Consider the following 26,869-nt stretch of genomic DNA (forward strand, 5'->3'; position numbering starts at 1 on the left):
TGGCATACTAAGTCGTTGAATAAAAGGAGCTGCTCCTCAAAATGCTATTAGTTTTCCATATTCACCATCTTTTCCATCTCAAATTACATACATTAAATATGATTGCTACGGTTACTACCATGGTTGCTTTCTCATCAGCCATGAGGATGCACAGGTGCAAATCTACATGTCATGAAAGGTAAAGTAACCAAATTACAACTGGCATTTAGTATAATATGTGGAAAAGGGAAGAAATAGCACTGGAAAAGTAAACATCAACAAATGACCATGAAAGAAGTACTACAAAAAACCTTGGAAATCTGAATATATTATACTGTCTGCAATTGCACAGGTTGAATGTAAGAGGAGATGGAAGAAATGGAACAAAGAAAGCAGGTGACACTGTTATTGCTCGCCTTTCTGCTACCAGTGAAGCTATGATGAAGGTAATAAATCAAAATTAACAGGTAGCTCATTATTTTAATACAGCTGGTCCTTTACCCTTCATTGTTCCTTGCTTAAACATAGTAGCATCTTTCAACTGTTAACAGCCCCTTGGAAAATATTGGTAAGTAAGCAGAGCGAACCACTGATGTTCAATACAGATCGTTAAGGTCCTCGGGCAGCGTAAGGGCACCCACCAACAGCAGGGCTTCCACTCCTGGAAGTCAAACTCACCTCGACACAAGCTCAAGTCAAGAGGAAGTTCCCTCAGATGTTTGGAGATCACAGTCAGAACGCTCGCCGTGCCCGTCCCAACCCACCCGCCTGACCGTGGAGGGAAGAAAACTGCGGTACAACCAGCCATGCTCTGGTACTCACTCCCTCCTTCCTTCCCTCCTTCCCTCCTTCCTTCCTTCCCTCCTTCCTTCCCTCCTTCCTTCCCTCCTTCCTTCCCTCCTTCCTTCCCTCCTTCCCTCCTTCCTTCCTTCCTTCCTTCCTTCCTTCCTTCCTTCCTTCCTTCCTTCCTTCCTTCCTTCCTTCCTTCCTTCCTTCCTTCCTTCCTTCCCTCCTTCCTTCCCTCCTTCCCTCCTTCCTTCCTTCCTTCCTTCCTTCCTTCCCTCCTTCCTTCCTTCCTTCCTTCCTTCCTTCCCTCCTTCCTTCCCTCCTTCCTTCCCTCCTTCCCTCCTTCCTTCCTTCCTTCCTTCCTTCCTTCCTTCCTTCCTTCCCTCACTCCCTCCTTCACTCCTTCCTTCCCTCCTTCACACCTTCCCTTCCTTCCTTCACTCCTTTCACTCCTTCATTCCTTCCTTTCACTGTGAGCCACTTCTCACCTCTAGCCCCCTCCACCATAAATTCATTTGCATAATTTAAGCAGCACTCAGACGCTCGCTATTCAGGTCACACAGTCAGTATCCGTGAAGGTAAATGCTTCCATAAACCTAAATAATGTCTTCTACTAATTTGAGTTGCACTCCAAGAAGTACTTTCATTAAATCAGGCATCTACTCTTGTCCGAGTCTAACTTTCTTCTTAAACTACTTCTTAGAGAAAATGGGGGCTAATTAAGCGGCACTACTCATAATGAACGTCTAGAAGTCTTAATTACAAGTGTAGTATCTAAAATATATTAGAGACCCGGCACGCGCTCCCAAGCTTACTGGTTTTTTAACCCTCTTTTGCAGAAGAGCACCTGACCATCACCCTCTTCCGCTTGGCTCTGAGCCTGAATTACTGTCACTCACGGAGCCAACCTCCACCTGACGATGGGCTTCTACCTACAGCACTGCCAACCACTTGCTTGTCATAACTCCTTTCCTTGAGTATTAAATACATCCCACACACGAGGTCCCCCCTCAGCAGTGCTTCAAGCACATTATATTATGTGTATTCATGATGTATTTTTATTATCTCCAGGGCTGATAAAATGAAAGTAATATAACTTGACTGACTCATCAAGGTCTAGGTTTTGTCCTTGCCGATTACCTGAAATAAATACAAAACTCCCTGCTTAGTCTTTTGTTCAGAGGTGTTTTCCGTTCTAGCAGTTTCTCTTACATTTTCATTCCCATATTTCCATATTATTTTCTTGCAATTTTTTCTTAGGAAAGAAAATACTGGAAAGGTAGAAAATGAAGATGTATGTGCCCAGTCCCTCAGTAAATACCTACGGGAAGCTCTCTGGAGAATCACAAGACAATATGGGCCCCAGTGCAATGGAACAGGAATAAGTCCATTTTTCATTGTGTTCATTTAAATAATGGACAATTCCATATTCAAAATTCTTCCCTCTGCGGGATGACAAAAGACTGGTAAGGAAGAGAAATCACTACAGAACAGAAGTGTTCGCCTTCTCCACAACATCCTTGCATCTCTCCTAAATCTTTTAGACTTATTTGCAGCCCACAGGCCCTTTTAGATCCCCAGTGATAATTAATGCCCAAAAAAACGAGGCAGCAAAAGCCCACTTCCCTGTGCAGCTTGCCAGGAAAACAAAACCCATTCAAGCAGGTACCAGCGTCGCCACAGTGCTCTATCCATTTATGTCTAGCAAGTTTAGTTATTGCAAAAGACAGCAGTAAATACTGCCAAACTCCTAGAAGATATTCCAAGCAATAAAAATGAAGTAGCCTCTCTACAATATTTCAATAATCCAGAGTGGAAACATTGCCTTGTGGCCATTTCCCTTCCTGCTTCCCAGTCTCCGGGGTTCAGCAGGGGTTGGTCCTACAACCCAGGAGCCGGCAGCGCACCTCTACAAGCAAAACCACTTGTTACCACTCGCTTTTCAAAGGCGAGAGCACTTTCTTATGAGCAGAGCTGACATTACGAGTCTTCCTGAAAAACTCAAGACAGAAATTTTAATTTTATGCAATTCTTTTTATCCTATCAAGATAATTACTCCGTTATTACGGTTAATCTGGGAGATGTTCGCTGCCAATCAGAAGCTACGCTGGAGGTAACGCTCACCTGTTTACGTTCTTCTGGATTTAGCAGAAGGTAGCGTGGATCAAATACTATTTTGTGCAACTCTTTTTCCCATGTAGAAAATGCTGAAACCTGTGAAGTACACAAACACAGTTGCATTAAGGAATTTTAATAAGGATGTGAAAGAAGGAAATGTTCCAAGGTGAAGCAAAAGAGTAGTTCAGAAAGCTAATGAACCCTCTAAAGGATGCCTCAGAGCGGTTGGAAGTTGAATTTTAATCTGTTTCTGGCAATGCTCTGGTCGCCCCCACACCATTAGTATTGATTTGCTCTAGGACATCTCAGCGAGTAACTGGGAGACGCTCATTCCATATTTTTGATGGAAAGAATCTGCAGCAGAACGGAAAATTCCCATTTTATCATCCCCTTTGCACAACAGCAGCATCAATTTCCATTTAAGCAATTATCTCAGCTTTAACTCCCCTCCTCTCCAAAACTTAAATTATAACCCAAACGAGGTCGTCAGTGCACGCACACACTCCAAATCTGTAAAATCCCCTGGTTTTGCAGTAAATGCGCTGCTTTTGGGTGGCCGCCCAAACACAGGGAAGTGTCCTCTCCTGCGGAGGCTCTTCCACCTTCTCCAGAACCTCCTTGTGGTGAGTGAGCTGGGAGGACCACCAGGAACCCACACAGGTCCCTCGCTCTCCCAGACCCCTTTGCCCGGGATTTTATGGAACAACATTCTGGGAGCACAAGACTGAAACCCCCAGCCTGATTTCGGTTCCTCGCACAACATCACTGTTAATTAGATTGCTACGGAAAACTCTGGAATAACATGAACTATTCTCATCACTCCATCTAATAATAAAGAGTAAATTCACTAAAACAAGTATGCGAAGTATGATTAAAATAGAGTAATTAACACTCAAACAGGAAAGCTCCAATGAAGTACCTCTTATGCTGCCTTCTCACAGCTTGCGAGTCACCTCTGTGCCCATGCAGGTGCCCAGCCCCTGAGGTTTGGGGTTTCCCCCACCAGGAGGATCAGCAGCAGGAATTCTCTTTTTTTCAGAATGCCTTTTACACTCTCCCTTGGCCATCAGCTTTGTTTCTAGTACAAAGGCCAGTTTGGTGACAAAGCTACTTAAGCTTGGGCTAATCTATCATGTAATCATTCTTGTTTATGACTTTTTCTTTAGTAATTATTTAGCTTCGCATGTTGCAGACATACACCTAAATTCAGTGTTGGCTACAGATATTTGTAATTTAATTCTAGCTACACCCGTCATATGCTGTTCAGGATACTCATTTTGGAGCTCTCAAAATGCATATAAAATATTAGTATTCTGACTAATCTTCCAATGTGTATTGTATCGTGGTCTTCTTCCCCACGATGGGACATGTGTCCGGGGGATGGTGGGGGTGGCATCTCTCCCCAGAATAAATAATGATTTCTGTGGCCTCGTATCACCGCAGAGGAAAAGGGAGAGAGATCTGAGCTTGCCGTGGGCTTCCAGTTCTCAGCTCCTGCTCCTAACCAGAGTGCAAAGAACAGGGGAAAAAATCAGATGGGAAGGGGGCGTTAGGGACCCTTGGCCCCTCTTTTTTTTCCCCAGTATTAAGAAGGTAAAATCTCGAGAAAAAATATCATTTCGAGTCCTTAAAAAAGTCTTGTTTCACTGGCAGCACCCTAGCAAAGAGACGACTCTCCTAGAAATGCAGCCTGGAGAACTCGGGTATTCTGATGCCGGGGCTGTGAGGGAGCCAGGAAAAGGCTTGGATTTGCTCAGGATTTCGTGAAAATTTTTGAACTTCCAGGAGGATATCCGAGATTACATCGTTACATGGGAAAACTTCCCACAGACTTACGAACAGTGCTGTTGTCTTGGAGCTACACCAAAATCATGCTTTATTTTCAAAATGTTACAACGTCCTTCTGTTGATATAATTTATGTAGGAAGAATCGGAAGTACATGGAAGAACCCCATCTAGTTCAAGCTCTTTGTAACGCCATCAAGTAACTTCTTGAGAAATAACATTACACAGAAACGGCAGGAGATGTTTGTTTAAATAATCAGTTTAAAATAACAGTAATGGCCTCACTGCATTTCAAGCAATGCCAACCAGCTACTGCCAACCAGCGGCTTGTCTGGGCATCGAAAAAATGCTCAGGGCAAAAGCACAGTAACCTATTATCTATACATTTGTAAATAATAGCCGAAGCAAACAGTAAATTCCCTGACTTTCTTATTTTTATGAGCAAGTCTGACTCTCCCACTTGAAACGCTTGAGGAACCCTATTACAGAGCATCCCTAATACTTTCAAATTTTGACTTACTGCCCCCTGACTTAAAATATGCCAGCAGGAGTCTTCAACCAGTATTCATTTATGGTGCTTCTGCATTTTTTAAGCATAAATAACAAAATATATTAAAAAGCACGTCTGACGGGGAGATAATTTACTGTTTAGCTTCCGAAGCTCTAATTGTCTACCTTTAAAGTCTGCTGATTATTAGTGATAAATTTTATAGGCTTTACTGCCTAACAACAGGCACCTTGGATGTTTTTTTCTTTACAGAAACTACACAAACTTCTATAGAACAGATACTTGCAGAGTGTTGGAGGGAGGTATAAAATCTGCATAGACTGCTCCATTATACACCCATTTACGTGGGCAGGATCAGGGCCTAAGCGTGTGACGCTGATTAATTCCATTCACACTCAAAATCATCAGTTCTCTGGAAAAAGGGACACCATGAGAGGAACTTCTGCAGCGGTGATTTTATGTCTATACATAAGGGTATCCTAAATTCCTCATACTGACGGTAGTCTTTACGTGGTGAGTTCAGCACAGGTTTGTGTGTGCTGCCACAAGAAAACACTGGTCCGTGCTGGAAGAGCTACTGCCTCTGGTTGTCTTTGGGTCTGTCTGTAGGAATTTAATTAGAACTGCACCTGCAAAGGGCTTTCAGTTCTGCAGAGCCACGTTTGAGTGGATGGCATGGGAGGAAAAATCACAGTATCACCAAACCGACACGGTTAACAGACAGAAAACCCCTCTCAATAATTGTTCATTTGCCTGCTAAGTGATAGGTATGAAATGAGTCCTGTCGTGGTCCTGGATGATGCCCTGTTTTCATAAATGGGATACATCAAAGCAAGCCCGCACGCTTCTCACCCCTCTCTCCAGCAGCATGTCTCGGAAATGCGTGATGCGCTCCTCCAGGGGAGGCGTCACCTGCCGCGCCGACGTCTCCTCGTTCTCCTCCCTCTCAGCCTTCCCCTGGTCGGCAGCTTGGGAATCTTCTGTTCTTTAACAAGGCAAGAGAGAAAATAGTTCAGTAACTGTCAACTCAGGAGGGGATTTTTAAGCCTCTCTAGAAAATCCTCCCTGCCGGCAGGACATCTCCAAGTGCAGAGCAGCCAGGGAGCAGCCGCTGAGAACTGACCCAGACACGCAGCTCATTATTAACCCGCGGGGCCCTGCGACAGCTCCTCGGGTGGAAGGATGGTCTGTCGGGAAGATCAAGGAGGAACTCAGCAGCCAAATACTACACTATATTTCAAGCTACAGAAAAGTGACAGCTTTATATAAAATTTGTCAAGGAGTGGAGACTCTAAAGGAGTGACTGAAGAGACTCATCTTGTCTTATTTTTCTTTCCTCGGTTTTTCTGCCCCCAAAACTTGAAAGTCAACACTAATCTTTATTTTATGTTCCCATGCAGCCCACGAGCTCGCTCCTAAGGGAAGTAATTGGGCAACGCATCGCATGCACAAACCTGCAATAAAGCAGCAGCGAAGAACCTGCCCTGTGTCGGTGCCTGAAGGTCTGCGTTTATCCCAACAGCCTTTTTCCAAGACTGCATCTGCTTAGAATAAATAGGCGTTTCTGAGAAAATACTTCCTACTGATGGCCTGAGCCCCTTTGCTTACAAGACCCCCTGGATAAAGGCACGCAGGCAGCACCGCTCTGCCCATCACGGGACAGGAGGAGAGTTTACTGCTGGATGCAGCCATGAAGTAGCAGCAGCGTTAGAGGGATGCTCTCCTCAGGTGCAACCCCACAGAGTCGGTGTCACCACTGGAGAGTAACTGCTTCACACCAGATGAATATCTACATAAGTTTCTCAGTTACAGACCATTAACACTGCGCTCTCACAGGGCTGGAAGCCAACACCTATCTCCCCATGGTTTGGAGGGCTGGAGATTTGTCCCCGTGGGCCATCATCATCTGCAAGGAGAGGCGAACAAGGGAGGAACCGGGCAGGAGGGGAGGGCATGGGAGATGGGGATACAGACCTCCCCCCTTCAGAGAAGGTGGCCCACCCAGACCTCCAAATCGGACTTCTGCGCTGGGTCCATCCTGCTCTTCCCTCATGCTTTAAGCAAAAATATTAAGGCTCTTTCTGGAAAGATCGGGAGCCTTAGAATGATCACAAGGTTCAAGTGAGGATAATGAAATAAGGCGATTTGATTTTTAGCCTCCCACTACGCATGACTGCATTTTCCACTGATGTAATTTTCACCACTACGGAATAATACTTAGTTTGAAATTTCAACAGGAAAACACTTTTTTGTTTCCAAGCAAATGAATTAGATCAGCATGTAATGCGAGCCCTCGTGTATTATCTTCCTTCTACAAATAATTGCATTACACTTACATTTATCCTAAAATGATGCTGTGTTCCTAGTGATTTGAGAGAGATCAAATTGGTGTTCTTCACAGAATGACTCTGACTTTTATATCGTAATAGCAAATTTTATTCTGTGACATGATCCATGAAAGGCCCAACTCAGTTTCTAGTACACACAAAGGCCTTTTTCAAGCTGAAACTGCGAGAAATACAGCGCGCTCCTCCACCAGCCGAGCACCGAAAGAGCCCCTCTTTCCGTCAGCCTTTCTTACGCTATTGAAAATGATGCGGAAAATCACACAGACTGCTTTCTCCTGCCAAAAAGTGCCAATAAAGAATACAATTTTCTTTAGCAAATAATACTAAAATCCGCATAACAAACTATGTGACTTCCTCCTCAGAAGGACAGACACGGGCATCCTTCCAGCACGACCTCGGCAGCCTGCAAATCTCAACACGGACAGGGCGGTGAGGCGTTTGTGCATCACTGGTACCCAGGGAAGGGGGAAGAGGCAATGGGCACAAACTGCAATACAGGGAAACCCATCTAAGCATAAGCAAAACTTTTTTACTGTGAGGATGGTCAGACAGTGGGGCAGGCGGCCGGGGAGGCTGTGGGGCTCCATCCTTGGAGATGGTCAACCCCCCTAGATACATCCCTGAGCGACCTGCGGGAGCCGGTGGCACAGAGACCCCCCAGCCCTTCTGTCATTCTGTGAAGAAAACCCAGAAGGCCTAAGTTTCTCTTAACATTTGTTTTCTTTTGTACGGAGTCCAATCAGAGGAAGAATTTGACTTCAGTATCTTTAAGCAGTTCCATTATGTCCCAACGAAGCGTAAATGAACGTGCAACAGGAGGCTGTGGAGCCCAAAGCTCCTACACCTGCAGATGCAGGTTCTGGCTGGAAGCCCTGGACAGCAGTTGGGCAAACGTCCCCAGTGAAAGCCGGGAGCCCTGCTGGCTTCTCCACTGGCCTTGGGCCCGGTCCTCTGCCAGCCCGGCCACCAAACAGCAGGAGAAGAGAAATGGCAGATCTGTTCTTACCGACACGAACTGGTGATCCACTGCAAACCTCCGTGTGGTGACCCTCTAGCTGAATTACAAAGAATTGTGCTGGAACTTTTATAGAATAAGATCTTATCACTAGCACCAAGCTCTCTGTATAGCAGACGATTTACTGTATGTCAAAGGAACAATATGATTTACTAAGTGACTTGACTTAAGTATCTCCCAACAGCATTCCCTGTTCAATGTAGGAAAACATTCACTCCCTTCACATGCAATTATTAACGCGGATATGACAGCAATATGAACAGTTGTTCTGTCCGTCCAGCACCAAAATGAAAATTTGTTTAGTTTCCTGTAAGGACAAATCTGGATTCAGGCTGGAGTGAGCAGCAGTTTGTTCACTCCCAAGTAAAACAAAGCAGAGGAAACAGAAATACAGATTTGGACCTTGTACGTGCAAGTTGGAGGATGAAAAGCTGGTGATGCATGTCCTCTTATCCAAAACTCAGAGCTTAACCAGCACTTTAATAGACCCTACATCTTGAGAATTCCCCTTCTGCCAAGTAATTCGGCTGCTTTTCTTACAAGGAATTACGGGCCACATTTTTTAACTCAGTTCTGCTCTTGGCTGAGTAATTCAGAGACACACAGATGGAGGCAAACGAGACCCACAGCACTTAGAAACAATAATATCAGTTCCAAACACTGATGGCAGCAGCAATTTTAATCGCTGTGCAAACAACCATGGCTCGGTCTCCACTGCGGCGCCGGGAGGTTGTTGCCCGCTGCAGTGGGTACCTAGCGGGGACAGGACCGTCCCGGCTCCAGTGGGATGTCACAACCGCACTAGCAACAACTCTTAGCATAGCAAGAGTTTGTACCTGATTTTCGTCTTGAGGATAACTAAATTCTAGTTTGACGTGAAAATCCTACAATATTTTCCTTTTTTATGTCATGAACTGTTAGCTACACTCCAATATTAATACATTTATACAAGCACTTAGACTGCATTTCTTTAGTGTAAGGTCAGTATTTTAAAGGTCCATCCATGAACCTCTATCTTCTGCCGTTGTTTCAGGGTACAAAGCAAAATGTCAAGAAATCTTTATATGTTACAAAAAAGAATTTAAAAATCAAAACAGCTGTAGAAATCATGTAGTAGTTTGGGGATGCATGTTCTACTGACAGGAAAATAAACACTTTAGGGCTTTTTGGTGACAGGTCAAACTTCTGGGGAACTGGGATCATCACAACAAAGTCGGACAAAATGCTGCACTGTCAACCCAAATCTTATTTGTTTCTTATGTGAATGTTGCCCTTGACTTTCAAAGGACTAATTGTCCAAATACAGCAAGTAAGAATTGCTTCCTCCTAAGCTAAGGATTTTTTTTAACAGTTAAGCAAAGACAGAACTCAAGATAAGGTTCTCTGAGCTTTAAATATCCTCTCAATGAGTATCTTGCCATGAATTTACAGTACGATAAAGGTTGGATTATTTCTTACACCGTAGATACGTGTAGCCCAATATAAAGACTTATGATGACATCAACAGCAGGTGATACATACATTTATGATCATGTGCTATTTAACTTTGGAGGCATAAAGTCACAGCTCAGAGTCGTTTGTGTTGCCTATGCCTCCAGTGACCTCTTCAAGACCCCAGGGACAAGTCCCCATCCCAGGAACACTCCTCTCCATGCCAGACGCCTTTGCCACACGGGCGGACACGGCAGCAGACACTGCCACCACGCTGTGGGACTTCTGACATGGTCGCACCTTCAGCTGCACGATTCATGCTTGTCCATGTATATCTGTGTATCTATGGACGGATAAATATATACCACAAGAAAGATGCTACAACGCATAAGGGCAGGAGAGTCGTGCAGCAACTCTGCCACAGGCTGACATTGCCCTGTATTTACCTATTTGCTTTGGGGAGAAATTAAATTATATCAAAATGTATTTCTGCAAGTAAATAAAAATAATAAAAGACAAATTCTGCAAATATATAAAGAAGATGGTCCATATTTGGATTTTAACAATTTTGACAATATCCTTTTGAGTGTAAGGAAAATAAGAGATTAAAACCCCCAAGTTAGCCTCTCAGGAGTAAGCCACGGAACTCCGATGACGATGAGGCAATATTCCTTATCCTCGAGCAGAGAGTGGGAGAGGCACTGCCTGACCTCGCGCCACGCTGCGCAGTATGCCCCAGCCTACTTGGATACACTCACCTTTCAATAAGCACGTTTCTCTTGAGTTTACGAACAAGCTTTTGGAGTTTCAGAATTCCATTTATGAACATTAATGGAAAGACGTTTCACATTTTCTCAACCAATCACTAAAGGGAATCACCTTAATAGCACGTGGCAAACACCCGCTTCTACGCACAGATCATAATACTGGCCCATTTCGTTAGACCCACTGATGGCATTAAAATATTCTTAAATACTTTTATACTAAATATAAACTTTTATACTAGTTTATATATACTAAATATTGTGTACATTGGAAAAGTACGTTTACTATATAGAAAGTATAAATATACCCTTTTGTACCAAACGTTAAATGCACAATAGTCTCGGAGTTTATGTTTATACCAAACATTAAATGCACAATTATACCCCGAGTATCTGATTCTTCCCTTCATAGTTAAACAAATCCACAGAAACCCTTAAGGAGGTCAAAAGAACCATCCAATGTAGTAGGATAAGAATGGCAATATAAGACAGAGTACGACTATTTTCAATATATTCACTTGAAAAATACAGAAATTTGTTGTGGTTACCGGTCAAAATGCCCCAAGTATAACACACTATCTATGCAGATTTATTTTACAGATTAATTTTTTTAATGGTCCAAACCATTACAGCCAGCCGCATGAACAGCTAACGCTGTACGCAGTCACTGGCCAAAGGTTAAGTGGAATGAAATGTCTCTAAGGTAATTCTTAAAACAGGAGTGTTTACTTCATTTTCTTGTTGGCAAAGGCTCAGGGAGTTGTTTATTTGGCACATTGTTTTTTTGCCTGTTACTTCATGAGAATTTGAAATACACATGGTAATAAAGGTCAAATAAAAGCAGAGTAACAGAAATACCTCCGGATATTTTGGAGCCGGTAGCCTGGAAACCCTGACACCAGTGAAAAAGTCTCCTTCACTTTAATGAAGATAAAGCTTTTATCCAATGTCTTTGAAATAACTACATATCCTTACAGTCTTCCTTTAACCATTTCAAAGTAAGAAAGAGTTACTCAGACAAAAATGGATAACGTCATGGGAAACACAGATTATCAAGAATCATGGAGTTTGATGAAGATCGGATACCTTAAGAATGACTCTCACAAGAAAAGAATTGTATTTCTCTTTGCACTTATTTGTACCAGACGTTACCTTCCCAACATTACATATAGATAAGTAAACTTTAGAACTTACTTATTTCTCTTAGTTTTGATGCTAAGATCATCGTTTTCATCCCCTGGACAAGAACTAACACATTTATCTGCTAAAAAGAAATAAATAGTTATTAGATTTGAACTAGATAAATGGGAATACAAATTCCTCAAATTAACCTTTCATTTCGTGTCTTTGGCCGCTGCTCAGGTATTTGCTATTTTTCACTTTCCACAGAGCATTTTAAAAATAACACATATTTCATCAGATCTTCAGAACTGCCTTCACCCAAATGAAAGTAATAGCGATAAACCCGACCATTTTCATTCTGAAAAAATACTCATTGTTCGTTCATGACAGGATTATTTTAAATCTCGTTATTGTTTCAACCTGATACTCCCTCCTCCCTTCCCTTAAAAATGCGACTACAAAGACATTTCTGCAAAATTATTTCAGTCCTGGCAGCCTGAAGGATTCAATTGTGCTAACTTATTCCAGAATCTCCCTCCTTAGCCCACTTCTCATTCTTATATAGGGAAAAATAATGCTGCTTTTCCATAAATTCAACGACCAGTATGGCAAGGCTGTGGAGATACCAACAACCTCCTCGCTCCTGATGTCGTAGAGTAACTCCAAGGCTCCTGGTGGGGCCTGGACACTCGCCCTTGAAGGATGCTGAGGCTGCATCGTCACTCATAACGAACGTGAAGCATACGGAACAGATATTTACTTCTGGAATTTTTTCTTTTTTTCCACTACAGTTTTCATCAAAATTCAAACGGACAGAGCACCAGAAGTCCTGTCCATCCAGTGCTTGGTTTGTGTGCGGGGTCTTCAGTAGTTCCCCTTCCCCACCAATTAGTTGAGAAATATAAAAATCAAACTGTATGTGGTTAGCTTGGGAATATCCGAAACACCAAACCTCAGCCCTTTTGTACTAGACTGGTAACGAAGACACCTCTTGCTATTTAGTAAACTATGTAAAAATAAATGTAAAATAAATATAAAATTGAATTTAGGTTATGGACATAAAAGGTTTGAATAATTTGATGTGGGGAGATCTGATCTCACTGAAATCAGATGAAACTCCAAGACTAGAAAATGGGTCCAATCTTTGTATCATTGAAGCTAACAGAAATGTGGCCATTTATTTCAAGTTTCAATTTAAGAATCTTCTCCTTACTTCATTTCGTTTCCCTATTTTAGGGAAATTGCATGTTTATTGGTGTGCTCTCTTCAAATGTTACCTTTTATTTATATTAAGTGCATGAACGTGGTATACACTGCAAAAGGACCAATACAAATCCCAGAGCAGCTGTACCGTTGCGGCGTGGGCAGAGCGGGAGCAGGGACCACGTCAGAAGGGAATACACGGCAAGTACAAATGGACATTTTACGAACTACAACTTAAAATGATAAGAAGCAGCAATGAATGGCATTCCGAAATAAGGAGCTTGACCTCAACATTCCTGCCAACATACGAGCATTATGAATACGTAAATGAATTTAATCATGTTTTAAATAAACATAAATTCACTGGAACTATTACCTCTTCTTGGTAACTTCTTCTTTGGGACACCCAATTCAAAATATAAAGAAATAGGAAAAACAACCTGTAAATTCAGAAGGTGGAACGCAATTCAACAGAGATATCATAAAGCTATTAATGAGGAGTTGAACAACCCGCAGAGGCCGTGGTGATCTGAACTGTAACGAATGCTGAAAGCAGTAACACGAAACGAGAGCGTACCTGGTGGTGTTCTCCAGGAGAGCTGAAGCTAAAGGTGAGTGGGCAAGCACAATGCTATCCCTACCAAATGTCACCACGACAAAGACAAGGAAAAGCCATGCCCATGGGGCACCTCCTGCATTTGTCCCATGCCACAGCCAGCCCCTCCCGAGCGGCCGAAGGACCGACGCTGTGCCACGCTCGGACGTGACGGACCCCAACGGGACGTTCTTTTAGCAAAGGGAGCACGTGGTGGCAAGTCCTTTCTGTTCCACATCCCCACGGGACACGAGCAAACTCACTGGGGATGGCAAACCACTATAGGAAGTTCTGCAGCTACTTGAAGGTGAACTCAAATTTGAAGTCATCTTATGACAAGACCTTTCATAGATTTCTGAAAAGGATGTACAATTTTTGAATTTTGCTGTGAAAAATACATGAGCGTGGCATTTATAAAAATAACCTTCAATGACCATATAGCTTCCAGCTAAAAGAATTCTGACGCAATACACCTTGATTGCAGAGTTTGGTTCCAGCGAGCAATGGGGGGACACCAAATCCCTCTCCCTTCGCCTGCGGGACTGCCTGCTCTGGGCAGAGTGTCTCAGGGAAATGGATTAGAGTCAGCATCCTCCCTTAACATTTCAGTGCAATGGAAAACTTGGTGAGACATGACAAACGGTGTCCACCTCTCCCTGAGGGACCTCCTGCACCACATGGCACCGCTGGACCTCTGCTAAGATCACAGACTGACTTCGCAAGGGAAGCAGCCGAGCACAAAACCGAATAATTGATTTAAAGCTTTGAGGAAGAATATTACTTGACAATCATCTTTCCATGAAATCATGAAGCAGAGCACAGCCCCAATCCGATGGTCTATCAAGCTTAGTGCTGATTAATTAAATCATTCAGCTAATCCCAGCCATGTCACGAATTCTGGTTCATTTTCCAGAACCAAGAGGAAAGACCAGCGTTTACCAGGTGAGTGAAAGCGGCGTCAATCCACCGGCCACAATGCAAAAATCTGATTTGCAGTTTTGTAAAGAGACCTGGTGCCCACGTGTCGCACCAGGAGCCGACCCAGGCTGTTCCTAGGGACCGCGCTTCATGGTTTTGTCTGAACGGGGCCAAAATATTTGTGGGAACAGAGTAAACCAAATCACAACTGGTTTTGAATAGGGACCATGCCAACTATGAATCGGCACGCCATGTTCTGTAGGCAGAATGTCAGTTTTCTTTTAATTAGCTGAAAAAATAATGTCCTCAGCCCAAACACCCAGACAACCCACTTGAGCAGGTGAAGGAACAGGAACAGATAAAACTTCTTCTCCGTTGCAATAAAACAGAAACATTTCAAGGAATTTTTTGGGGGAAATAGGGATATTACGGTCAGTCTGTGACTGCACTGAGACAGAGGAGTAATGATTCCATGGGACGGCCTGATGGGAACCCATTAGAAAAGAGCCGTGACACCTTCATAAATCTCCCTAAGAACTAATACTTTGTGGAGGCGGAGTAATTGATAAATGAGTAATTTTTCATTTATGCCTAAATTATAAATGCACTTGATCTTTCAGCGGAGCGATGTGCAGATAACCTATAGCACCCCATGAATAACGATGCTTGCCAAATTTTTCGTGCCTTTGATTTAAAAATTCTAATTAAAACTCAGCAGCAGCAACTAAACTAAATAAATTTGGCAACCATTGTTGCAAACACAGAGCTCATTTGTGTTATTTATTTACTTGAGATTACAGCCTAAGAGAAATGGTAACAAATAATTCCTTTCACCTCAGCAGCTAATATATACTAATTATAACCTGACTGTCTCAAATCCTGAGCAACCACAAGTCCCAATTATATCAAGGAAGATTAAGACTATTAGCAACAATGAAAACCGTGGTCATAAAGAAACTGGTGCATGAATCAAATCTTGGTGGTACATATAGATATTAAATAAATAAAGAGGATGGAAAGGATGGAGCACACAGAAAAAAATAGATTTTTGAAGTGGCACACATCAGCAATGACTTTAGACTCTTCTTCTTAAGGAATTATAGGCCATGAACAATGACCCTCAGTTTTGTCTTTGGCCATCGTTTCCCTTGCCAGTAATTAATTGATCTTTCAATATATTCTGTAATAAAAAACGTATGGTATATTTTTCTCCTGAAGAACAAACTTCAGCAGAAACGCTTTGGAATGATTAGATATACAGCTAAAGTTATCCAAGCCATATACAAAAATGATATGCACACAAGCATCTGACGATTGAAATTTATACTGAAAAATGTAATGACATTATATGTTGACAAGGACTACATTAATAGAAAACCATTCTTTGTAGCTTTTTTTCAGTAAAATTCTGCTAGCATAAATCCTGATTATCTCTCACTTTTATCTACCTGCAGACATCGTGTTTCACGTCCACAAAGGCACACTCTCAGCCCCTCGTTTGCAGCAGTTCAGCAGGAGCTGTGCGTGCACCGCAGCCCCCGATGGCCGGAGTGTGAAAGGCAGGTCATCACTTCACGAGACCAGCAGTCCGACCTTACTTTTAGTTATAAAATACTACACTTTGAAAGAATGAAAAAAGTCTCATTCCCCCCTGCTTCCATTTTTCTAGACTTCACCACTAAAGGACAGCCATCGGCTGGAGGAGGCTCTGCACTGAACCTGCTGTAAAGCAGGACATTCAAGAATTGCAAGCAGCGCATCAAGACAAGCAGCATTTCAAACGCCTGCTGTGCACCTTGATGTCCTCCCAGCAACGGCAGGTCTTACTGACACCGCTCCCATGCGAGAGAGCGAACGTAGAGCGTCAGGCAATGAAAGGAGCATTGACACGGCACAGGGCGGCACCCGGTAACAGGGAGTCCACAAAAACTGGTGAACCCTAATCTTTGGAGAGAAATGTGGTGGGACAAGCACCGGCAAGCACAGGCTGGCATGCTGGGCTGCTCCTGGATTGGTCACCAGCACGGACAACACCTGGACTGAAGAATGAAGGTACGGAGAGCAGAAAAAAAGATGGCATGGCAAGGAGCATGGGATGGGAAAGCTGGGCTGGGAAAAATGCCTCCGCGACCTGGCCGTCTGGGGAGGACCACACAGCGAACACCTCGGGTGACTGACAAGCCAAGGGGTGTCTTCTCAGCTGTATCTGGAGCCCCCGAACATGGATTACTGCAGATCAGCAGGTTGTTCTTCAGCCACACTCTGAGGGATCTGCGGTTTTCAGAAGGGGACTGGCAGAGTCACGTTTAGATGGAAGCACCCACGTTTCCACCAAACCTTTTAGCGCTCATTAGGGGTTTATTACTGGGATTTTTTTCTCCCCTCTACAACTTGGCTGGATAATCATTAGCTATGGAGTATCTGCTTTTGTCTAACAGCTGAATAATGCATTGGCAACGCATTCCTAATGTACATCTTGGAAATAAGTGCAATAAAACATAAAGACAGCGGCTTCCGAGATGTGTTTCATACATCAAAGATTCATCCAGTATAAGAAGCCACCTGTTTCTTCACTGCCAATAACGAGAACGTTCTATCCCCCAGCTCAGCACGTCAGTGAAAATACAGGTTTTGCAATAAACATCAATTTTAACGCAACACTTCATATGAAACCTCAAAAGGAAAACCATTCTAATTACAGTTATCAAACTTTGACTTGAATGTATTTAGCGACCAAATTTCATTCGACATTTGAGTTTAAATAGAGGCAAATAATCACAGGGCTGTAGTTACTTGCAGCAGCTTCCAGCTTGCGCTTGTGGGGAGGATCCTCGATGATCCGGTTTATGTCGCCGCGGTGCTTCAGGTCCACCGGCTTCTCCCAGACGGACAGCTGCATTGTAGGGTTGAAGAAGAAGACCCGGTCATCTCCAGTCCAGACTACACACCTATTCCAAGTGATAAACTAGGCTTAGGTAATGGCAGATACGCCCACAAACAAGAAATTCACCCGCAGTTGGATTATTGCATCTCCGTTCCAGCGCGTGGGTGAGACTGAGTGCCTGCCCCAGGCCCTGCCAGCCCACGCCACTCACCTCGGGTACAGTAACTCTCTCCTCGTCAATAAAATGCCACAGAAATGGTCTAAACACGCCCAAAGAGCAGCAGGTGAAATATTCTATCACGGACGGGGAAAAGAACCAGGTGAGGAGGAACCCCGTGGTGCTCAAAGCAAAAGAAGCCACAGGAAAACGCATTTCATGTTCAAAAGCTGTGGCTGAGAGCAGCAAGTGGCATCCCCATGGCATTCCCCGTGGCATCCCCACGGCATCCCTGTGGCATCCCCGACAGCTCCCATGCCACTCTGCCCTGGACAGGCGCACCCAGCCACCGCAGAAGTCTGCTGCAAAGGTTTAACTCGATTTTTGTGGGCTCTGTTTCAAATTTGAAAAATGTGACTAAGTGCTGCCGTGCAAATCACAGATTCTTGACTTGGTCAGTTAAAATATGCCTGACAGCAGTTCAACTTTTTGTCCTGACGTTCATTTTAAATCAGCTAAAATAATACGAAAATAAGTATCGCACCACCCTTAACAGATGCTCTAAAACCTCAAGTTGTACTTCAAATCTATATGTAAATAAACAAACAGAATATCAATCTCAAGCCCACACTTTCTGAATCGTAATGAAAACTAAGTAACCTTATACACACACTCTGACTTCCTCACACACACACACGTAATAGAAAAATGTTTGTCTCTCTGAAACATAAATACCTGGAAGGGACAAATCTTATCATTAGAATCTCTGAGACTTAACTGTTATTAAAACCAGGGAACAAAACTGGTTCAAAAAAAAGTCTAGTCTGGGTAAAAGACTGCAAATATGAAAAATGCTCCATCACTGCAGAGTACTGTAATAAGATAATCCACCACACTGTGTGTACCACTGGTAGGACATCACCATTGATCTTGCCCAAACACATCATGAAAAATACATAACCTCCGTGAGAAACCGTCGCGGGAGCCGTGGGGCACCGGGAGCAGTGCAGTGTGAGTGTGTGACCGAGCCCCAGCATCACAGTAATTATGTTCCATGGAGTTAAATGTTCTCCCGATGAACAGCAGCACAAAATTGGTTGAATAAACCCAGCCGTGGAGTTCAGTCACACTTACACCCCACGCAAGCTTTGGCATCCTGAATTCAGTGACAAGGACGTGACAAATACTTTAATACCTTTCTGTTTTTTTAATACACCAATGTTTTGGATCACAAGAGAGCCTCACAAAACGGATGCTCTAATCCTCTGTTCCGCAATGATTAGGTGTAATTACTACTTCTTACTTCGTACCTTGGAGGTACGGGAACGTCCCAAAACACCGACCCACCAGCCCTGAGCCTCTTCGGCAGGACACACCAAGAGGGACTTCCATGGGAACGTCTCACACCAAGGCTCCATGCTCCCAGAAATACCATGGTCGTCCCAGAAGGAAGGCAAAAAAATCTTGGGATTTAGGTGAGGAGGACAGATGTAGCTGATTAATACAAATGGCTTATTGTTATCCTTTTATAAATATTCAAATTATGGTCCAATCGTGCCCAGGAGTAGATGCCTGCTCCGAAATGCCCCTTGCTGTGATTTCTTTCATCGGCAAGTAGCTCACTGCAGGATTTGAACTGCCTGGGGAATTAGTTGCAAATGATGGTCGACTGGAAACCAGCATCTTCTTTGGGGCGTGCGATGCTACCACGTGCACGCGGGACTGTCGAAGCCGTTATTTGACAGAGATTATAACCAGCAGGTTTGGAAACGTGTGTTTTGTCTCTGCCAGAACACTGCTGGGCTCGCTGCTCCTCTGGCCACGCACGCAGACCCTGATGGTGCTCATTAATCACCAGGTATCATCAGGGCTCACGTGCCATCACCCCAGGTTAGAAACTCTGGGGTCCCTTGTGACACATCTTCGCTTTTCCATGACTAATATAATTTGACATTTCATTTAAAATTAATGTCCTTTTCCCCATGTAACATGTCACCTGTTCCTCTTTGGTGTAATAACGGTTTCAATTATCCACAGGGGACGCGTGGTATTTTGTTTCAGTCACAGAGCATGAACTGGAAATGCAGATATTGTTATGTTCATGTTTCCCTTTAGAAAATTGTAATTTAAGAATGACTAAGGGCACAAGATGATGATATTAGGGTTTTTTATTATTTCATAAGGGAGGTAAGGTTTGGTAACACTGCTGAAAATTTTTCTGCCATTAAAAATGATGGTCTGGCTGCTCCTGACAGGGGCTTGGTGATGTCACATCAACCATGGGTCCCGCAGAAGCAAGGAGCCAACCTACGGGTGCAGAGTGGTTGAAGTAAATTCAGAATGTGTTGAATTTGTGTTGCACATCTAGTTTCAACCTATCAAAAAAAATTGTAAATTGTGATTGAAGCACCCTACGGGCATGCTTCATGTTCCACCACAAGCCATGGGACAGACAAGATGTTCTCACCTCAGAACATGGCACAACTGTCAGCATGAGGACTATGCCCCCTCCCTCTGGTCCCAGGGACCAGGTTCTTATGCCTTTTCTCACACCCGGAGTACTCTCTGGGCCACTAAACTGTCCTCTGGAAACTTAGAAATGGAAGTTTTCTCCCTAGAGATTGAAATATCCCAAACTTGGATCTGGGAGTGGTGCAATTCAGTGGAGGTACCAGATGCCCGTCCACTGCTCAGCAGACACTGCTGGAGATGAGGGGGTGCAGTGAGATCCCTCTGCGGATACCATGGCTCTCCCCCTCTACTCCACCCTCGTGAGACCCCCCCTGGAGTACTGTGTCCAATTCTGCAGCCCCTACTACAAGACAGATATGGACGTGCTGGAACGTGTCCAGAGAAGGGCCACGAGGATGACCAGAGGGCTGGAGCACCTCTCCTATGAGGACAGACTGAGAGAGTTGGGGTTGTTCCGTCTGGAGAAAAGAAGGCTCCGAGGAGACCTTACAGTGGCCTACCAGTATCTTAAGGGGGCCTCCAAGAAAGCTGGGGAGGGACTTTTTAGGATGCCGGGTAATGGTAGGACTAGAGGGAATGGATTAAAACTAGAGATGGGTCGATTCAGACTGGACGTTAGGAAGAAGTTCTTCACCATGAGGGTGGTGAGACACTGGAACAGGTTGCCCAGAGAGGTGGTGGAAGCCCCATCCCTGGAAGTTTTTAAGGCCAGGCTGGACGGGGCTCTGAGCAACCTGATCTAGTGGGAGGTGTCCCTGCCCAGGGCAGGGGGTTGGAACTGGATGATCTTTAAGGCTCCTTCCAACCCTAACAATTCGATGATTCTACGATTCTCTGCAAGAACAGATGAAACCATAACTGCCTATGACACTGATGGACTCAAACGGTTCCTCTGCACTACACCACAGAGTAGCAACTGTCAGGAAGAGAAACAATTGATGTAAACCACATATTTATGATGTTGAGATTAAGTAGGACATCAGACTGCGCCTACAACACTGGTTTGCAAAATGGCAGAATATGATAATAACAAATAACAGCTGATGTCTATGTGGGATGCCTTAGCCAAAAATGTCAGCCACTGAGTATAACCTGATTATTTCATCCAGCATAAGCATGAATATGGGTAAAGGAGGTAAAAAATCCTTTAGTCAGCCACTGGGGACAGAAAGTGAAGAAAGTTTTTATCCATTTAAAAATGACACGAGAGATTTTGCTACCCAACATGTAGTTACCTGAATGGGAACGTGGTCAGGAAATCTGGGTCATTAGACACAACCTGTTTTCATTGATGCAACCTGAAATCAGCCCCATTCTTGCAAGACAGTAAGAGTCATCCACTGCCAATGAAATAACTGGGAGAGAAAGAGGATCTGGCCCTAAAAAGCTGGAACATTTCTTGCGGATCTTGTGTTTCCTCTCTGATCCACCCAAGCACCATCCAGGCATTTTCCTGAAGTACATGATTAACGAGGAGAAGCTCCCGCAGAACCCAGCATTGCTACTTAACACCCAGGGCAGCGTATTTTCCCCACGTACCAGACCACTAATGCATATCTGGCGAGGGAAACGGCACTGATGAATGGCTTCTAGCAGGTCTAATTGCATTTGCTTACCATGGTGATCCTGGCACGGGAGTGGATGCCACGGGTTTGTTGCCGTTTGACGTGCTGTCATCCTCATTTACTAGTTTAAAAGAATGATCCTTGAAAGACAGACAGAGATTAGTCAACAAATAAAGCCAATGCAGAAGACTGTTATTGTTACACAAATCCCTCACTTTAACGTGAAGTGGATTACCCTTATTGCCATTATTCCTCCAGCAGCTTTATGAACAACCAGCTACCTTGAGAATAGCCCAGATAAACGGGAAATAATAAAAATGTCGCCCCACTTACAGCAATACAAATGAAAAACCAGCAGACGTGCTTTTGTCCAGGCCAACAGCTCACTTGGGACGACAGTGGGTATAACTCTGTGTACTGCAGTAACGAGGACAGCTGCCTTGTCAGAAACGAGCGCCCATCCTAACGAGTGGCAGGGACAGGCAGGAGGGTGCTCCCACCGCCGCTGGCCCCTGGGACCGTGCATGAAGCAGCAGCGCATGCAGGGGACCGGTGTTGAAATGCCATCCTTGGCTGCTGGCTTTCAAGTAGTTTTTATGGTGCTTTCCAAAGACATAACAACACCAGCAAGAGCAATTGTCCCTGACTTTGATGGAGTGACTACGTCAGTGGACAAGGGAAGAGCTACAGATGTCATCTGTCTGGACTTATGTAAGGCCTTTGACATGGTCCCCCACAGCATCCTTCTCTCTAAATTGGAGAGGTGTGGATTTGATGGATGGACTGTTTGGTGGATGAGGAATTGGTTGGATGGTCACATCCAGAAGGTAGTGGTCAATGGCTCAGTGTCCAGATGGAGACTGGTGACAAGCAATGTCCCTCAGTGGTCCGTATTGGGACCAGTACTGTTTAATATTTTCATCAATGACACAGACAGTGGGATCAAGTGCACCCTCAGCAGATCTGCGGGTGACACCAAGCTGAGTGGTGAAGTTCACATGCTGGAGGGAAGGGATGCCGTCCAGAGGGACCTGGACAGGCTTGAGAAGTTGGTCAGTGTGAACCTCATAAGGTTCAACAAGGCCAAGTGCAGGGTCCTGCACCTGGGTCGGGTCAACCCCTGATATCAGCACAGGCTGGGGGATGAAGGGATGGAGAGCAGCCCTGAGGAGAAGGACCTGGGGGTGCTGGGGGATGAGAAGCTCAACATGAGCCAGCAACGTGCGCTGGCAGCCCAGAAACCCCCCGCAGCCTGGGCTCATCCCCAGCAGCGTGGGCAGCAGGGCCAGGGGGGGATTCTGCCCCTCTGCTCTGCTCGGGGGAGAACCCCCCTGCAGTGCTGCCTCCAGCGCTGGGGCACCAACAGCAGAAGGACACGGAGCTGTTGGAGCGGGGCCAGAGGAGGCCCCGGAGATGCTGGGAGGGCTGGAGCCCCTCTGCTGGGAGGACAGGCTGAGAGAGCTGGGGGGGTTCAGCCTGGAGAAGAGAAGGCTCCAGGGAGACCTTCCAGCCCCTTCCAGGCCCTAAAGGGGCTCCAGGAAAGCTGGGGAGGGACTCTGGAGCAGGGAGGGGAGCCATGGGATGAGGGGGAAGGGTTTTACACTGGAAGAGGGGAGATTGAGATGAGATCTGAGGTAGAAATTGTTTGCTGTGAGGGCGGTGAGCCCCTGGCCCAGGTTGCCCAGAGCAGCTGTGGCTGCCCCATCCCTGGAGGGGTTCAAGGCCAGGTTGGCCGGGGCTTGGAGCAACCTGGGCTGGTGGGAGGTGTCCCTGCCCAGGGCAGGGGGTGCCACTGGGTGGCCTTTAAGGTCCCTTCCCACCCAAACCATTCCAGGATTCTGTGAAACCCAGCCACAAGCATCTCTCCTCTGACACTGACACCACAGTGCAGACCTCCTATAAAGCGCCGACATAAATTAAATAGATAGCTCTTTATAATGGACTGTAGGAAACAATCCTGTATCACCAGCACAGCTTCCGCCACAGGACAGTCCTTTATCCTGACTCTGATTTGTGCAGCTCGATAGTTTAAAGATGTTTTTAAAAGAAGAAACACCATCACAGACCTTATTGCTATCGCTCTCCATGGGGGAACTCTTCCTCTCCGCATGTAAAATCAAGGTTGGTGGGCAGGAGGATCTACTCGATTCTTTGCCATTATCTGTGAGAGGAAAGGATTCTTTTTAATGCACAATAAATACATTCCCTGCAAGCCAAAACTGGCAAAGAGAAACCAAACCATTTCCTGTGGCTCCGAGACTCCTCTCCTCCTCCTGCAGTCCTCTGCGGCACACGCGTGCCGAGGACCACATCATCTTCCTAAGTATCGTGCTGGATTTTAGTGGGACACATTCACGTACTTTAGAGACTTTTATTGCGTTAAGCTTTTTGTCCTGCTATCCCTGAATCCAAACCTTTTTTCCATGGGCCACGTCCACTTCCCTGGGGGCACGCCCACCCCTGAGGGGCTCAGGGCCGGGAGCCCCCTCTCCCCCGAGCCAGGGGACACTGCGGTGCTCGGGGTCAACCTCCACAGGAACCCCCCGAGTGTTTCAGTGCATTTCCAATGGAAGCAGCTGTAATAACACATTACTCTCCTTTACAAACAGCCGTCTCTATCCCAAAATGCCGAACACTAAAGTGTTTCCACTGGCTACAAATTCCGTACGTCTCAGTAACAGAGAGGGCAAAAGGGACAGTGAGGAAAGGCAAAAAGGCAGCAGGTATGAGACACAGAGCTAACAATGAGTAAAAAGTAGTTTTCACAGTAAGAAATATTAAAAAGACATTGTTTTTTCTATTTGGTTGTCTTTTTCGTTGTCTTGTCCTTTCACTTCTTTTAAAACACACAATCAAGCATTGACCGGGGTAATTGTTTCAAACTGACAGAGGGGAGACTGAGATGAGATGTGAGGCAGAAATTGTTTGCTGTGAGGGGGGTGAGCCCCTGGCCCAGGTTGCCCAGAGCAGCTGTGGCTGCCCCATCCCTGGAGGGGTTCAAGGCCAGGTTGGACGGGGCTTGGAGCAACCTGGGCTGGTGGGAGGTGTCCCTGCCCAGGGCACGGGGGGGCACTGGGTGGGCTTGAAGGTCCCTTCCCACCCAAACCATTCTCTGATTCTATGATTCCCTTGCACATATGCCTGAAGAGTTCCAGCACAGCAGTAAAACTGCCAGAGGAGACTCAAACCTCTCGGGAGCAGGGACTGTGGGGATCCATCCCCGTGCATGGCTCTCATCCACCCCCCCGGCTCTGTGGGGAGACCCCCACCAACACCCTGCCATCATGGGCTCCCTGGGGAGCTCCAGCGCAGCCATACACTGCAAACACGGGCTGGTACTACCCATATTAAGAGTGCCATAACCAGGGCAAGCCACGACATACCGCTCCCCTTATCCGTCTCAAGACGTACGGAGCACCTTCTGTCTGCCAAAGAGACCAAAACTTTGGTATAGTCACTTCAAGAAACTATTTGTAAGCACTGCTCTTCTAGGACTGCATATTATATAGCAGATTCACATGTCAAAATACTATTCAGCTGATTTTCAAATTATTCAGACTACAGAATGGGCACAGGTGTAACAGGAGCTACACCGAGGAAAAGGCTGGAGTCTGCCATTTGACTCTGCTTCGCCGTGGAATACATCACAATAATAAAAATTTAAATATATGCCATTTTTCTCAGAAGACAACTTACTCTATTTTTATGGGTAGTGAAAAAGAAGATTTACAAACCATATCAATTAATTTCCATGCTAAAGGATCAAGGAGTAGGGAGCAGCTAATACACATCAAAAGGGTCTCTAAATTTATCTTCCTTCATGAGGCATCTGTTAACGGGGCGTCAAAGCACTACCGGGCACCTTGGTCTTTGAGTGCAATAAAGTCACACCTGGCTCCAGCCTGCCCACGAGCTGCTGGGCTGCTGGGAAGGTGACGAAAACCCAGCAGAGAGCTGAGGATGGTCAGGGACACTGGAGGGACAACGCGGGGACACCACGGGGACAGGCCCTACCAGCAGCAGTGCCATGTGCCAGTGCCTGGAGAGGCAGGAGGCAGCCGCTGGCACTGGTAAACAGCGGCACCAGCCACCATAAAGCCCCACGAGAGGGAAGCCAACACCGGGACAGCACACCAAGGAGCGGGGGTGCTTCTTGCAGGCTGAGATCCAAAGGCACAAATAGGGCACCTCGCTTAAATTAACTCTGCTAATGCATTCTCCAGCTCTAAAACACGGCAGAAGAAAGATGACGTGCCATTTCTTAACCACTTCGCTGTCTTGCCCTGTGTCTTCCCATCACTCCGACTCTCCCACTGCTGTTCCCCTCGGATATGCTCGGCAGCTTGTTCTTCGCTCCCATGGCATGCTACGAGCCAGCCCCGCATGGCACGGCAGGCACAATATGCCTGTACAGCCTCCGCCCAACGAGGGTTTTAAACCAAAACATTGCCATGCCTCTACGAAATACGTTCACAGAGGATGAAAGGAACCTTGAGACATCCCCTCTGCAGCAAACCTTCCTTCGCAAGTCACTGATTTTGCAGCAATTTGAGGCAGCCGGAACAGCCCAGGTTTGGGATGGCTTTTGCAGGGGCACAGCTGGCACTGGCCATGTTCTGTGGGCACACATCTGACACTGGCCACCTCCTGCGGGCGCACAGCTGGGCTCAGGGCACCACAGTTGACCACGTGTTGGGAGCCTTTGAGGGCAACACTGCTGAGAGGTGTCAGTACGTCTCAGCATCTCCAGCTCTCGACTCTTCTGCTCTTGCCCTGAAATAATCCCTGAAGCAACAACTGTGGAAGGCCAATCAGCTGCTGATGAAACAGCCCCAAACACATTGCTGGTCGGGTTCTGTCACTCGAACACGGAGCAGCTGGACACGGAGCAGCACGCTTGGGAAACGGTGCTTAATGTACCTCGGATTTATTTTTTCTTTTAATAAGGAAATTAAATCAACCCTTCTTCCAGCTCTGCTTCTTTCTCTTCTTAATTATTTCTCTAATCCTAGAAAGAAGGCTTTTTATTATTATTAGAATTTTGATTCTTTTGTAGCCTTCATTATCACGCTGGTTTAAGAAGTAGCCAAGATCTTTCATTCATGTCTATGCATATGCACACATGCATGAGGAACAAGAAAACACATTTACCTAGCTGATGTCAACTTGTACTTGAACATTACAAGCATTAATACAAATATCTAAATGTCAATTGGCAG

The 26,869-nt window shown here is 45.3% G+C and overlaps 1 protein-coding gene across 1 annotated transcript in view; it reads right to left on the reverse strand.

Moving 5' to 3' along the window:
• The window catches only part of TCERG1L (transcription elongation regulator 1 like), an 88,729-nt gene that overhangs the window by 3,068 nt on the left and 58,792 nt on the right, over positions 1–26,869 (reverse strand). Inside the window, 6 exon segments of the mRNA XM_054206028.1 lie at positions 2,890–2,979; positions 6,029–6,161; positions 11,929–11,998; positions 17,366–17,520; positions 21,702–21,790; positions 23,717–23,811. Of these exon segments, the coding sequence (XP_054062003.1) occupies positions 2,890–2,979; positions 6,029–6,161; positions 11,929–11,998; positions 17,366–17,520; positions 21,702–21,790; positions 23,717–23,811 (632 nt within the window).

Source organism: Rissa tridactyla, chromosome 6, assembly GCF_028500815.1.
Source record: "Rissa tridactyla isolate bRisTri1 chromosome 6, bRisTri1.patW.cur.20221130, whole genome shotgun sequence".
NCBI classification, from domain to species: domain Eukaryota; kingdom Metazoa; phylum Chordata; class Aves; order Charadriiformes; family Laridae; genus Rissa; species Rissa tridactyla.